Source organism: Euleptes europaea, chromosome 2 (genome assembly GCF_029931775.1).
Source record: "Euleptes europaea isolate rEulEur1 chromosome 2, rEulEur1.hap1, whole genome shotgun sequence".
NCBI lineage: Eukaryota > Metazoa > Chordata > Lepidosauria > Squamata > Sphaerodactylidae > Euleptes > Euleptes europaea.
In genome coordinates this window covers 109,860,896-109,875,463 of record NC_079313.1, presented here as the reverse complement: position 1 = coordinate 109,875,463, position 14,568 = coordinate 109,860,896, and the positions used below count along the sequence as shown (strand labels likewise).

Below are 14,568 nucleotides of genomic sequence, written 5' to 3'. Positions count from 1 at the left end.
AATCTCCTTTTATAATTTCAGAAAGAGCACGATTGTTATGAATGGACAAACATATTAATGACAATGAAAATCCCCCCCAGCATGATAACAATACTCCTGACATTTAATGAAAAGAGTAATCATGCCCTTTCCAACATTCCAACACAGAACCAAACCAATGATTTTTGAAATGTGCATCCCTACTCTTGACCCCCAACATGAGTTTTGGGGACCCAAGGGGGCTGCTGAAGTAAAAAATCACTTCTGGAAACTCATCCATTATCAAAAGTTTGAATCCTATTCAGTAAGTCTTGAACCATGAGATGAAGAGTTTTTGGAAACTGGTGGGGCTAGGAAATCAAATTACACAGCCAGTCTTCTTTTCTGAATAACATGTTCAGTTGTATTAAGTTGGTGTAATCAGTATGATAAATGATCAGCTATCATTTATAGCCATGCTCATAATACTTTAGCATGTCACTTTGAAATAAGCCGTTTGTCACATAATAGTTCCGATACACATGAAAATAAACACAATCTATAAGCTAGATTTGCCAACTGCTTCCGCACCATGGCATAATGCAGAGAGTGATATTAGACATGCTGGACCCATCCATAGGAGATGTCAAAGAAATGACAACCCTTTACTCCAGCAGAGTGAGATTGGATGTGTGTGTAATTAAATCCATGGCAAACACCACTCCAAAAATAATTTATTTTGTGCAAAGGATGTCTTATCACGTTACACACTTGCCATGGCTAACAGAATAAAAATATAAATGGATATGATAGGCCTATCATTTCAGAATCAGATAGAAGGCTGTGGATATTAAAGGAAGAGTTTTGGAACAAAACTTTGTTTTTTGTATTCAAGGCAGCAGGATGCGAGCTGTTTTCACAAAGCCCAGTAATATTGTAGACATTCTTCTCCCTCCCTGTACCACATCTTCATACTTTAGCAGATGAACAATATAGGGTGAACTGAAAAATGGATTTTTGTACTCACTTGTAATTTGAGATGTTTTACAGTGCAATCCTGTGCAGCATTACTCCAGCCTAACAGCAGATTCCTGAGCCTGACAGGCAAAAGCCCTTAAGAGGCCAGCAAGGTGCTGCACCGGCGTTCAGGCCCCCTGTGCTTGCGTCTGGGCAACCTACGGCGGTGTTAGTGGCCCCAACACTGGTGGGAAGGCCCAGACGACAGTCACCAGTTGCTGTCCTGGCAGCGCCACCCCGGGACACTGAAAGGGCCTTCTGCTGGCATCCCACTGGTGTAAAGGCCTGCGTTGGCATCCCGGGAGATGTCCCGGCATCCCAGAAGGCGTACCTGGGGCTGGGCGGTGGGAGGAGCTGCCATTAGGCAGCTTCCTGTCCCCTTTCACCCCATGAATGCCAGCGCAGAGAAGAGCTAGGCTGCGCCTGCTTCTTAGCAGATGTAGCCTCACTTTCACAAAAAAAGCCTCTAAAAGGCTTTTTTCATGTGTTTCGGCATGCTGGAAACAGCTTTAGGAGGCGGCATGGCAGTGCCTCCTCCCCACCGTCCATGCATGCTGAATATCAGGAATGTGCTGTAAGTCCATTGAAATCAATGGGCTTATTCTGAAGTAACTTGGCAAAGAACTGAAGAAATGTAAAACCAAACAAAAACCTTGATATGTCAACTCAAGCCTGCTTCGAAGCTATTTTTCCTATTCATTCATTCATTCATTCATTCATTCATTCATTCATTCATTCATTTGTTCATTCATTCTCTCTCTCTCTCTCTCTCTCTCTCTCTCTCTCTCAGTAGACAGGCATGCCCCTTATTGCATGATGTTTGTGAGATAATGTTATCATAATTTACTATTCAACAACAAATGATATTAACACATTATTCTGAGTTGTTATTCATGCAATGTGGCTAAGCCTGTGGTTGGTGTCACCTCTCCTGACCTCTTTCTGCCCATCGCCACCTTTGATTCATGCAACTCTGCAGTATGTGAGTGGGTTACTCTGAGATGCAACAAAGCAGCACAATGGCTCTTGTGTGACACCATTTCAACACCACTCTGGTGCAACAGCCCCTAGACTAAACCCCATCATCTTCCTTCCTTGCCCATTTGACTGTAGCATAGTTGGTTAAGCTGAATATATTTTCTAGCTCTAAAATGTATCCAGTATTGGAGGAGTGTGGTTTAATTCAAACTATAATGTTAAAGCAGTAAGAGGCATGGCTGAACACTGCCGTGGAGAGAGAGATGGTCAAGGAAGAGATGGAAAGGGAACATTGAAAACTAGTGACTGTGCAGATTAAACAGTGTACAAGAAGATCGTTTTAATGTATGTTTTCATTTGTTCAAATGGTAGTTTCCTATAGAAAGCTCCCCGCATCTGATGACTAGATCCATCTTGATACATCAAATACATGACCTCAGGAATCTGTTTTATATTGCGTCACACCATTGGTCTGTCAAAGTTAGTATTATCTCTTCTAGTCAGTCTTCCAGGATTTCAGGTAGAGGTCATTCACACTTTCTGTTACCTGATGTGAGGTGCTGAGGACTGAATCTTGGATGTTCAGCATGTCAAATATATGCTGTACTTACTGAGCCACAGTTCATCCTTTAGTCAGATAACTTTATAGCAAAATACATACCCTGGGGAGGGGGGAAAAAGACCTACGTCTATGATTCTCTGATTTGAATGTCTGCTAGATGCAGCTTTCTTGAGGCAATGTGCTTATACCACAAAAAGCTTAATATGAATCAAATATGAGTAGTCACGACATTTGGATACTCTAATGATGCACTGTGAGGTGAAAAATGGGGAGAATTTAAAAACAGCTTGCTTGCTTAGTGTTATTGCAGTATAATAGAAATACTTTTCATTATTATTATTATTATTATTAATGATGATGTCTGGACATTGTTACATCTAAGTACTGTTTCTTTTTCATGGAAGTAAGTCATAGGAGTACAACCTATGGGTGAATATTGAGACTCTGGAAGTTGTTTTCAACAGCTTCCTCTAACTGATTATTCTCGTATAGGGGAAACTGCCAGTAGCGCAGTAGTGCATGTTGAATTGTTCATACAGGAGTTGTAAGCAGTGCTTCCTGAGAGATGGCAGAATGCCTTGCTTGAGTGCATCATTAGCCTTACTTACATTCAGATTTGGAGTATGATTACACATACTGGGAACAAATTGCATTTTAGAATTATGTATTATTATTTGCAGAACATATGAGTGCTAATTTCACTTTACTATCAGAGTTTGCTTTGTGAAGAAAAACAGATTCTTCATTGTCTGCCCCATTTCTTTGCAAAGCACAGAAACTGCAGATGTCTCAGATGTTACCCCAACCAGGGTTCAGCGTGATTTATCACCTCTAAGTGTTCTATGTCAACAATCAACATGTTATTTTCTTACATTACCTCCTCCAGCTAATTTTGGATATGCTTTAAGACTTGATTTTCACTTTACAACTACATTTTGTTTGGGAGATGTCTGTTACTTGAGTAGTGTAAGTTGACTTCTCATGTACCACTTTTATAATTTAGCTTACCGTTTTATTCCACTGATGTTTGTTCATTCCTTTGGCGCAACATAAGTGGTAGGGCCCAGCCCCTAGAAAAGTACATGGGCACAGAACAACTACCAAAAAAGAGCATAGTATGCAACCCAGTGTCATTTGGTGATGCAATGTTACCTCAGCAAAGATACTCACTTTCTTCTTCAAGCTTAATAAAATATGAAAAAGAATTGGCCATGTCATGGGGTTCAGGCAGAAACAGAAATTCACAACTTAGGCTATATCAGCGATGGCCAACCACTGCGGCAAGTGCCCAGACTGTAAGATAGCTTCTCTCTTGCTTGAACTGCAGCCCTTTAGCTATCAAAAAGGGATCATGGGACCTGTCTGAGGTGAAGACCTGTGTGATGGGGACTGTGGTAAGGAAAGAAATTAGCTGTGACTAAATGGAAAAGTTATCTGGATGTAGCCCTATGGGTAAATATGCTGAGAAATTTGACTGCATTTGCACATTGGCTTCCTCCTGGAAAAGGATAATAATGTTTTTAAGTGAGGCTGATAAAAATGTGCGGTCCTCAGAAAGTTGTTAAATTGAGTTTCCAATGAAGCTAATGATGGAAAATTAGTAGGATTGCCAGGCAGTGCCCAACAACCAGCTGGAGGTTTTGAGGGGGCATTGTCCCAGGAGAAAAACAAACTACCTCATGTACTTACTGCAAAGTCTGATCATAGAGTTCCTTCCTGGTGATTCCTAGAGCTACCCAAAAGTGCCACAAACTGTATGGTCAAAACTTCCAGTAAGCAGACGAGGTCTTATTTTTGTTTTTAATTTGTCTCCCCCAAGACAATAGCTTCCCCCCCATGCCTTTGTCCCCAGATTCCACCTGCTGATCAGGTGAGTATTGGTTGGCAAGGGCCACAATTACCTGGCGGTTTCCCACCATAAGTGGGCAAATGGGAAATCTATAAATTATGCAGTTTACGGTCCTTGGGAATGGGCCACCATGAAAGCAGTCCCCTTCATCATTGCAACGGGTTAATAAGGAATAAGGTGAAGAGTGATACACTGAGAAAATAAATCCAGTTTGGAAAATTAATAAGCCTTGAAAATCCCCTCTGTTCAGTGTTCTCACATTATTGTTACTTAAAACATTAGATGGGTTATTGTATAAATAAACACTTAGTTTGCTCTTCTAACAGCCCATTCCTGAGCTGGCGGTGTGCCGAGATGGCAGGGAAGAGGTGCAGCGTGCCTCCTCCTAAGCCATTTCACACACGCCGCAAGAACAAAAAAACCCTTGAGAAGGCTTTGTTTGTTTTCAACGGGGCTAAAGGCCCCATTGAAAACAGCGAGGCTGCACCTGCTAAAAAGCAGGCGCAGCACCACCGTTCCGGGCGCCGGCGTAACAGCCCAAACAGGGATAGAAAGCTGTCTAACAAGGCGCCTCCTCCCCCCGCCCCGCCCCGGGAACGCCTCCCTGCACCGGCATGGCCATTCTACGTCGTGGCCTGCGCCACAGACTGGCTGTACTGGTGGAGGGGCGAGGCTTGGCTCCGCAGCACTTGCGCCGGCGGAACTACCCTCCCCACCAGCGTGTGTGTAATCGTGTGATTACACACACTTACACTGGCGGCGAGGTCCTGCTGCCTCCAAAGAAGACTGTCCCCCCTCAGGAATGGGCTGTTAGTCCCCCTCCCTCTGCATATTGGCTAGGCTACAGAAGCTGGCAAATGTTTATTTTTCATGTCTAATTAATATTTCAGTAGTGAGTAAATTTTGAAAGTTATGGTAACCATCAGTTCTTTTATATCTGAAATTGTTTGGTCAGGGGTTGCTTGTGCTCAGCATCTCTGAAAACCTTTATTATTTATTTATTTAGGATATTTCTTTTTTGCCTCTTCAGAGTCCTTCTCGGGGCAGCTTCCTATTAAAACAATGTCACAATATTAAAAACAAGCCATTGGACAGCATAAAAAACTATCCATAAATAGAAGCAGACCATTAAAAAGCTGGTAAGACAAAACCCCTGATTAAAAGCCTGATAAAAAGATGTGTATTGGCCTGGTGCATTAAAGAAAGTGAAGTAGTTGTCAGTCAAGGCTCGGGGGAGAGCCCTCCAGAGGTGAGGTGCCACCACAGAAAAGGCCCTGTCTCTTGTCACTACCCCATCACCTTTGAAAGTGGATATGGGAGGAGACAGTCCTTCAGGTACCCTGGCTCCAAGCCATTTAGAGTCTTAAAGGTAAGAACCAACACTCTGAATTGTGCCCAAAAACAGACAGGTAAACAGTGCAGATATTTCAGCACAGGGGTAACCATTCACCCCTGAAACCATTCATCCAATCAAGATGAAGAGAACAGTTTGAAGAAATGGCCCAATCCCTCCTTCTCCTGCACTGTTACTCCAATCAAATGTTTCCCCCCCCCAATACTGGTTCTTTGCTTCAGTGAAGTAAAACAGAACAAAACAGAAAGTTGGGGGAAACTCAGGAGGTCTAACGTATACCATCTAGTTTGGCACTAAAGCCCTGTTTTCCTCACTGTCTATCCTGCTTCGTCTTATAAAGGACCGAAAAGCAATAATTATGCAGCATAAGAATACCAAGGTGTGTAACTATCTCAGGCATAGGTTTTGTTTCCTAGCTGCAGCATTCAGGATTTTCAGTCCCTCTTACTTTATCTTCTCCATCTGTCTCTTTTCCTCTTCCCAGCGATGTAAAAAAATAAGACTTTGTTCATTGTTCAGAGGTCACTGAGGAATTATGGGAGAGCAGTCATATTTTACCTTATGACTTCAATGAATCCAATTCTTCTTAAGGAGAAAAGGGCAGAATATAAATGAACCCATGAAACGTGTAGAAGTCACCTCCTCCCACATAAAACCTCAGAAAAACATTTTTTTATGTCTGCTTCTGTCAGTGCAATGCTATTGGGATATTGAGAACACACACACATCAGCTGCTTTCTCTTTGCTGTTCTTGGGGCTCACAGTACTTGCCCCCAAATCATAACATGTTATTTTCAGTGGTGGGAGGATTAACAGACTTGGCAGAAGAGCATTACACTTTATCCTCCCCTACTGTCCAGTCCCACATGGTGTAGTGGTTAAGAGCGGTGGTTTGAAGCGGTGGACTCTGATCTGGAGAATTGGGTTTGATTCCCCACTCCTCCATATGAGCGGCAAACGCTAATCTGGTGAACCAGATTAGTTTCCCCACCCCTGCACATGAAGCCAGCAGGGTGACCTTCGGCTAGTCACAGCTCTCTTAGAGCTCTCTCAGCCACACCTACCTGACAGGGTGTCTGTTGTGGGGAGGGGAAGGGAAGGGGATTGTGAGCCGGTTTGATTCTTCCTTAAGTGGTAGAGAAAGTCGACATATAGAAACCAACTCTTCGTCTTCTTGCTTGTGCTGGCAAGGGATAAATGTGGGGGGGGACTGGCCAGACAAAGAAGTTGCCTTTTTGCATAATGATTTCTGCCTTTGAGCTGTGAGCCATAGGAATAGCAAAAGGTAGATTCCATCAGCTGTGAGTAGCTGGCACAAAAGGCTTAAGTTTCCGATCTCATGTGCATCGATAAATCATATTTCTTCCTGATGTTGTATAATTGTTTAGCAACCTTCTCTTTCTGTGTTTTCTTCCCTTGCTGCCTCACAAACCCCAGTGAATGCACATTAGTTTTGTTTTGTTGTTTCCCTGCAGTGACTTTGGACCTCGTACGGTAATCCTGTGCTTTATTTCACCCACGGGGAAATAAACTACCCAATAATGGGGAAGAGAATAACTAAACAAATAACAGCTAGGTGAAAGTTTGTTTTGCCTCCCTATTTTTAAAACAGACAGTAGCCATGGGGAGATGACTCAGCCGACACTGACAATCCAGACCCATCCCTATCGAAGCTGCGACCCCGTAGAAATGTCCTACCCCAGGGGACAGTTCCAGCCAGCAATCCGAGTGGCCGACTTGTTGCAACACATCACTCAGATGAAACGGGGACAGGGATATGGCTTTAAAGAGGAGTATGAGGTGAGAGGAATGTTCACTCGCTTGAATAACGAGATAAAGAATGAAATTATTCTCAGAGCTGGTGCTTGGTAGAATTGCCTTGTTAGCCTTAAGAGGCGTATTTTGTATGTTAACCTTAATGTTTTCCCCTTTTGCTCCTAAATCCTTGTCTGGGTCCTCTATCTGTTATATGTAGTAGCTTATCGTACTACTTCTGAGAAGACTTCAGCCTGGATGTGAGGGAGACACTGGCCCTTTATGCAGGGATGCTTCCACGCAGTCACACTGCCGACTGCTTTGGGGCTTCCTTTCGATAATATGTGCCTTTTCAGCCCATCTGAGGTTGCCTCACTCTCCCGCCACATTTTGCTCGCATTTTCCAGATGCTGTTTTATCAAGAATCAGAAAAATGCAGGCAAAATGTGCGGGGAGACAAGGCAACCTTTTACGGGCGGAAAAGGCATGCATAATCAAAAGTAAGCCCCGAAACAGTCGACGGTGGTGACTGAGGGGAAACGTCCTTGCATAAAAGGCCACTGTGGGTTAAAACACATGGCCACTTTATCCTCCTTTAATCCCTGTTTTAGCCAGGATCGAACGTACATTAGGCGAAATGCATGGGTTCGATCCTGGATGAATCCTGGCTGAAAAAGGGATTTAAAAAGGATAAAGCGACCATGCGTTTTCGCCCTTTCTTTCCTTCAAGGGCTTCCCCACAGTTCCATCATGCACACAAAGGAATTTGCATGCAACTGCCTCTTTCTCTGGGATTCTACTTGCAGCAGGTCTCTGGATTAAGATCCATTACAGGCTAACCCTCAGATAGTAGGCAAATTAATATGGTGCTGCATGGAAACAATTGTTGGTGCTCCCACCATACGCACTGTAATTTGAGTTGAAAATATACCCTATTTGGTTACTGGTTGACAGAACAGCCTCAATGTGATCAGAAGCCTCCAGGTGACTGTAGCAGCAGTTCTGGTAACTATTGCGTCATATGCAGGGAGTCCCTTTTAATCCTTCTGCTGCAGAAATTAACAAAGAATTTCCATTTCCTGTGACTTTCTCTCTGCCAAGAAGCCTGAGGGCTTGAAAGGGGCTCTCTATGGATGAATAACAGCAGCCAGAACCACTAACTGTGCAAGCAACCTGGAGGCTTCTGAGCATGTGGAGGTTGGTGTTAACCTTCAATCTAGTCCTAATTTAAAGAATCAGACACTGTAAAGGCAAATTGGGCTTGAAAAGGGAATGTCACTTGCAAAATTTGCGGTGCCACATGAAGAGTACTACACACAGAAGTCGGAGGCGCATGCCATTAGGAGTGTCTTTCCCTGGAAACTAGAACCACAGGTTCCTTGCAGATATCAAAGCTGGCAATGCTTTCCAGCATGTTCAGGTAGGATTTGTCAGTGGTGTTTTAAGCAAATTGAGTATCAGCACTAGGGATCTTCCATTTAGACGAGCCATTGTTGTCTGTCTATTCTTTCTGAAGATTTTCTTCTGTCCTAGGGGTGGAGTGGGAAATGTAAAGTCACATATTGCCATACATCCATATCACATGATGGCTTTTTAAAATCTTCCCAGACAATGGTGGTGCTAAGGCAAGGAAGTGGCAGCGGCCCTGGTACCCTAGATCTCCGTTGTAGGAGGATGGCATCCTAGGGGTGACCTGTACAACCCTCTACCTGAGGAGGGGTTAGAGGTCCCTACCTGTTCTTGATTGTGAAGAGGGTGGCCTGGACATGGGCACAGTGACTATGGCCATGCTCATGCCTCAGCTGCTCTCTTAATGAGGGGGATGCAGTGGCCACCACCTCTTCCTGCTTGTAAAGATGGAAGACCTGGTGTAAAAACAGGTGCTGCGCCCTTTCTTCAATGACCCTCCTTTCAAGGAAGTATAGGTGATGGGTGGCCTTTGCAAAGAAGAGTCTGAACTATCCCTAGGGTTGCCAGCCTCCAGGTACCAGCTGGAGATCTCCTGCTATTACAACTGATCTCCAGCTGATAGAGATCAGTTCACCTGGAATCATAGAATCATACATTTGGAAGGGACCACCAGGGTCGTCTAGTCCAACCCCCTGCACAATGCAGGAAATTCACAACTATCTACCCCACACACCCCCATTGACCCCTACTCCGTGTCCAGAAGATGGCCAAGATGCCCTCCCTCTCATCATCTGCCTAAGGTCATAGAATCAGCATTGCTAACAGATGGCCATCTAGCCTCTGCTTAAAAACCTCCAGGAAGGAGAACTTACCACCTCCTGAGGAAGCCTGTTCCACTAAGGAACCCCTCTAACTGTTAGAAAATTCTTCCTAATGTCTAGACAGAAACTCTTTTAATTTCAGCCCATTGGTTCTGGTCCGACCTTCTGGAGCAACAGAAAACAACTTAGCACCATCCTCTATATGACAGCCCCTCAAGTACTTGAAGAATGTTATCATATCACCTCTCAGTCATCTCCTCTTCAGGCTAAACATACCCAGCTCCTTCAACCTTTCCTTATAGGACTTAGTTTCCAGACTCCTCACCATCTTTGTTGCCCTCCTCTAGACACGTTCCAGCTTGGAGAAAATGGCCGCTTTGGCAATTGGACTCTATGGCATTGAAGTCCCTCCCCTCCCCAAAACCCTGCCCTATTCAGGCTCCACCCCAAAAACCTCCCACCAGTGGCAAAGAGGGACCTGACAACCCTAACTATACCCTGAGTATATACAAACCACCAGCTTGTGAATAAGTGTCCCAGTCAGTTAAAGGGCCAATCAATGCCAGTTCTTCCTCTTATCAGTGGCTAATGGCTAAACTTTCAAATTTACTGAACAGATGGTTTGTGTACAGCCAACAGTTTTCTACACATCACTGCTAGAACCATCTAGGAGCTAACAAACACTTTATCATATTTGGCAGAAATATTGGATCCTTGTGATCAGTTTGTGTTCAGTACAGTATAATGGGGGTGGATTGTTGGGATTCTCTCTCTTGTCTGCCTTTATTCTTTAGTGAATTGCATCCTCTAAGACTTTGTAATAGTATACTAAGTTGAAATGGCACCTATGGTTCTTGTATGATGCTTTAAATAATTGGCTAGGTTAGTAATGTTCTTGGACAAAGCCCATTTTCGAAGCCCAAAGACAGTTGAACATTTTAGAGATGGGAGAATTTGAGGAAAGAAGCTGGGACTCTATATAGGAAGTGTTCATGGAAGGAAGAGAGAAGAAAAGACAGAGGAAGGGCTGTTGGCATGGGTAAGCTGTAGAGAGATTGGAAAGCAATTTTTTAAAAATCACTGTAATACTTTCTAAAAATATAGTTTTAGGCAAGCTGTAATTGAACGTGTCTTGGCATATCTTCCGATTTGCTTAGATCTGTGATTTGTATCTGATTTGCATGTTTATTTATTTGTTTGTTTTATTAAATTCCTACCCTGCCCTCCCCAGCCAAGGCTGGGCTCAGAGCAGCTCACAAACCATATAAACTTGTAATAAGATAAAATAGGATAAAAACATCTTAAAACAACAGTTAAAACAGCCCTATAAAATCATTAAATAAAGAACAAAAAGTGTCCGATGGCACCCCTAGATCATAACATCTGGTTACAGCCAGGCGAGTAGATTAATAAGTCACCATAGAGATAGCATAGAGATAGCAATGACACACATGTAACATGGACCCCCATAACCATCTCACAAAGCAAGGAGATACCTCTCTTCTACCCATCCCCATGTAGCACGTTCCAACGAAACGGCTGCCACGGGCTTATGGGTGACCATTTCTAGTTACCATTGAGTAGCACAATAGACAGGGACCAACATTTTAAAATAAAATGCAATACTTTCATTCTAGTCTTTCCTTTGGCTCAGACTTTATTGTATAATTGATACACATACAGTGCTAGGTGTTCCATGAAGGAAACAAAGAAGATTTTTCTTCTGCTACACTTTGTTCCTTTCTTTGGCAACTGAAATGTATGTGTGTTTCATTAATTATGACAGGACAGATGCTAAAAAAATCGTCTCAGCACAGAAAGAGAGAAAAATCGATGGTTGCTTGATAATACCATGTAGCATCATTTATCTAAAGCATTTTAGATAATCTATATCCTATTTCCAATCTTCCAGATTGTGTTTGGAAATGATGTTAAGGTGCTTACCAGAGTTGAACCGATTTGGCTCAGACCTTAAATAAACTTGAGCTATATGTAGATGTTGAGAAAATAAGCGTCACACAGAAATACACACATACATAAGAGCAAGTAACTGTCACAGCTTAGCTTTGGTTTATTGAAATGAGTAAGTGAAAATTCTGAGCATGTACAATTAAATTGAAGTTAGAAAGTTCCAATATGGTATAAGAGATAACACACTGAAAGTTAGTAATATCCATTGGCTTGCAGCCAGAGTACAGTGAGAGAGGAAGCAATCTTTTAACGTAGCTATCAAAGTATTCTACATTAGGTAACCACTCAGTATGGGTAGAGCCAGCCACACATCATAAATGACTGGGCAGGGCTACAAGAAGGATTGGAGCACAGCACAATCCCAGCAAGTGAGCAGAAGCTAAGGAAAGACAGTAGTCTGCCAGCATGGTGTAGTTGTTAAGAGTGGTGGTTTGGAGTGGTGGACTCTGATCTGGAGAAACAGATTTGATTCCCCACTCCTCCATATGAGCTGGGGAGGCTAATCTGGTGAACTGAATTTGTTTCCCCACCCCTACACATGAAGCCAGCTGGGTGACCTTGGGCAAGTCACACTCTCTCAGCCTCACCTACCTCACAATGTGTCTGTTGTGGGGAGGGGAAGGGAAGGTGATTGTAAGCTAGTTTGATTATTCCTTAAGTGGTAGAGAAAGTCGGCATATAAAAACCAACTCTTCGTCGTCTTCTAGTGCTGATGGGTAAGAAGCCCAATGGTTCAAAGGAATGAGGGCGCTGCAGGGCTTAGAATCTTTTTTAAAAAAAAACAGCAATGTATCCTCCTCTCATTTCATCATTGGGATCCAGCAGTCCTTACATTTGTATTAAATTTTAGCTTCCAGATTGTAATGGAAATATCTTAGCCATTCTGGAGTACAGCCTGTGTACTCCTTTTCATGAAAGAGATACATAAATGTCCCACTTTAAGGCTTTTGCAGTCATCAGAATATTTGGGACAAACCTAGGTGCAAAATTTCAGTTAGTGGTGTGGAAGTACAATTTTGTTCTTCCCATTTGCAAAAAAGAGGTAAATGGCTTAGTTTTCCAACTTGTCGAATCATTAAAGAACTATATATGTAACAATTTCCACCTGTCTGGGCTAGGTGGAAGTATTTCTAACAAAATTGCTATCTCTTTAGGAGTCAACGATTGAGGTTCAAGCACCTCTGTTGGCCTCAATTTTATCCCACTAGTGCTCTGAGGAGTTCAGGGCAGCATATGTGATTCCTCCTTCCTCTATTTTATCCTCGCACTGTGAAGTCAGTTGGAGAGAGTGATTGGCCCTAGTCAGTGTTGCCAGGTGGCTTGGAACAGTGGGCAGTTGCCCAACAATCCATCAGCCTGCTATCAGTAAGAATTGCACATGTGTGCAGCTGCAAACAACATGATCCCGTCACTTCCGGTTTACTTCCGGAAGTGCCACAGCGTGAAGGGACGATTTACCACTCAAATGGGGGTTTGAGTGGTAAATTGTCCCATTGCACTGTGGCACTTCTGGAAGTAAACTGGAAGTGATGGGATTGCATTGCTCACAGCCATGCATGTGCGAACCCCACCTCAAAATCTCCCGCTGGAGGAGAGGGGGGACCTGACAATGATATAAGGTGGGTAGTATCAGTAAAAGCACCACCATTGTCTATGTTAAGAGAAGGAGAGACAGGGAACTGGAAGTAACTTGGCAAAGGATAAGGACCTTTATATGGCAGTTATAAAATTATACTGTGTGTTTCAATTTGGGGTTACAACTTCCTCCTGAGTCAGAAAGGGTTGAAAACTATTGTTCATCATCATCATCAACATCATCATTATCATCATTTTCATCAAAATGTATTTCAATACAAGATCAGCTCCAGAAAATTAACAAATGGTTAAAATAAAAATAATCACGTATAATTTGGCAAATATGACATTAAGCATAAATTGAGAAGGAAACAGAGAAGAATGAAGCCCTCCTCCAGCAACCTGCCAAGACTTAGTCAGTTGCTTTTGTATCCCGTGTATCCACAGGCAAAATTTGGCAACTTTAGAAGTTATCTCCTGGAAAGAGTCAGCAAAAAGAAAGGGGGCATAAAATTGTTCAGATCTTCCCATTATGGTTGACAAAACTGGAGCTATGTACTAATGTTGAATATCATTGTAAAATGGGCATTACAGCAAATCATGTTCAATGAGCTCTACTTTCCCAGTATTAGAAGGACAGAGTCATTGAGAAAGTGGGACATGATGGTATCTGCCTTCCAGAAGGAGTGAGGGTAAAGCATTGAAACATGCCAGAGTAAAGTTTTTCCAGTATTTTGGGATCTCAATGGACCAAAGATAATCTGCTGGTTGAAAATATTTGGTACGCAGCAGAATAACTGGATATTTCTGTATCTTTGCCCTGTATGATTGTAAAGCATGATCCCCAAGTCGCTGTTTAAAACTATTGTTAAAAATGACACTTTAACTCTCCTCCAAGAATCCAGACTTTCTGAGAGATGCATCACATTTTTAACTGAACGTAACATTCTAGTGCGAGGACTATTTGTGTCAAACATTAAGTTTTACAGATTTGTCCCACTGCTCCCTTCATGTGACTATGCACTTTTGGGAAAACTTCCTATGTGTTCCCAATTACTTATGGGGTAATCCTATACAGAGTTAGTTACTCCGGTCGAACAGATTTGGATTTGAGTAACTCAGTATGGGAATGTACTTTAAGTTATTTGTTTCCCTTGCAGCCCAGGGAGCTGACACTGGTCTGGATCCACTGGAGCATTTCCATGATGGAAGAATTTTCACCTGCAGAGCATGACTTTCTCTCCTCCCCCTCCCACTGCAGCCCAAAAAGACCCCCAAAATGACTTTCTCACCTCCCCCCTCCCACTGTAGCCCAAAA

At 42.9% G+C, this 14,568-nt stretch overlaps 1 protein-coding gene across 1 annotated transcript in view; it reads left to right on the top strand.

Moving 5' to 3' along the window:
• The window catches only part of PTPRT (protein tyrosine phosphatase receptor type T), a 764,724-nt gene that overhangs the window by 685,255 nt on the left and 64,901 nt on the right, over positions 1 to 14,568 (top strand). The window contains exon 18 of the mRNA XM_056844110.1: positions 7,331 to 7,518. Within this exon, the coding sequence (XP_056700088.1) occupies positions 7,331 to 7,518 (188 nt within the window). The remainder of the gene's footprint in view (positions 1 to 7,330; positions 7,519 to 14,568) is intronic.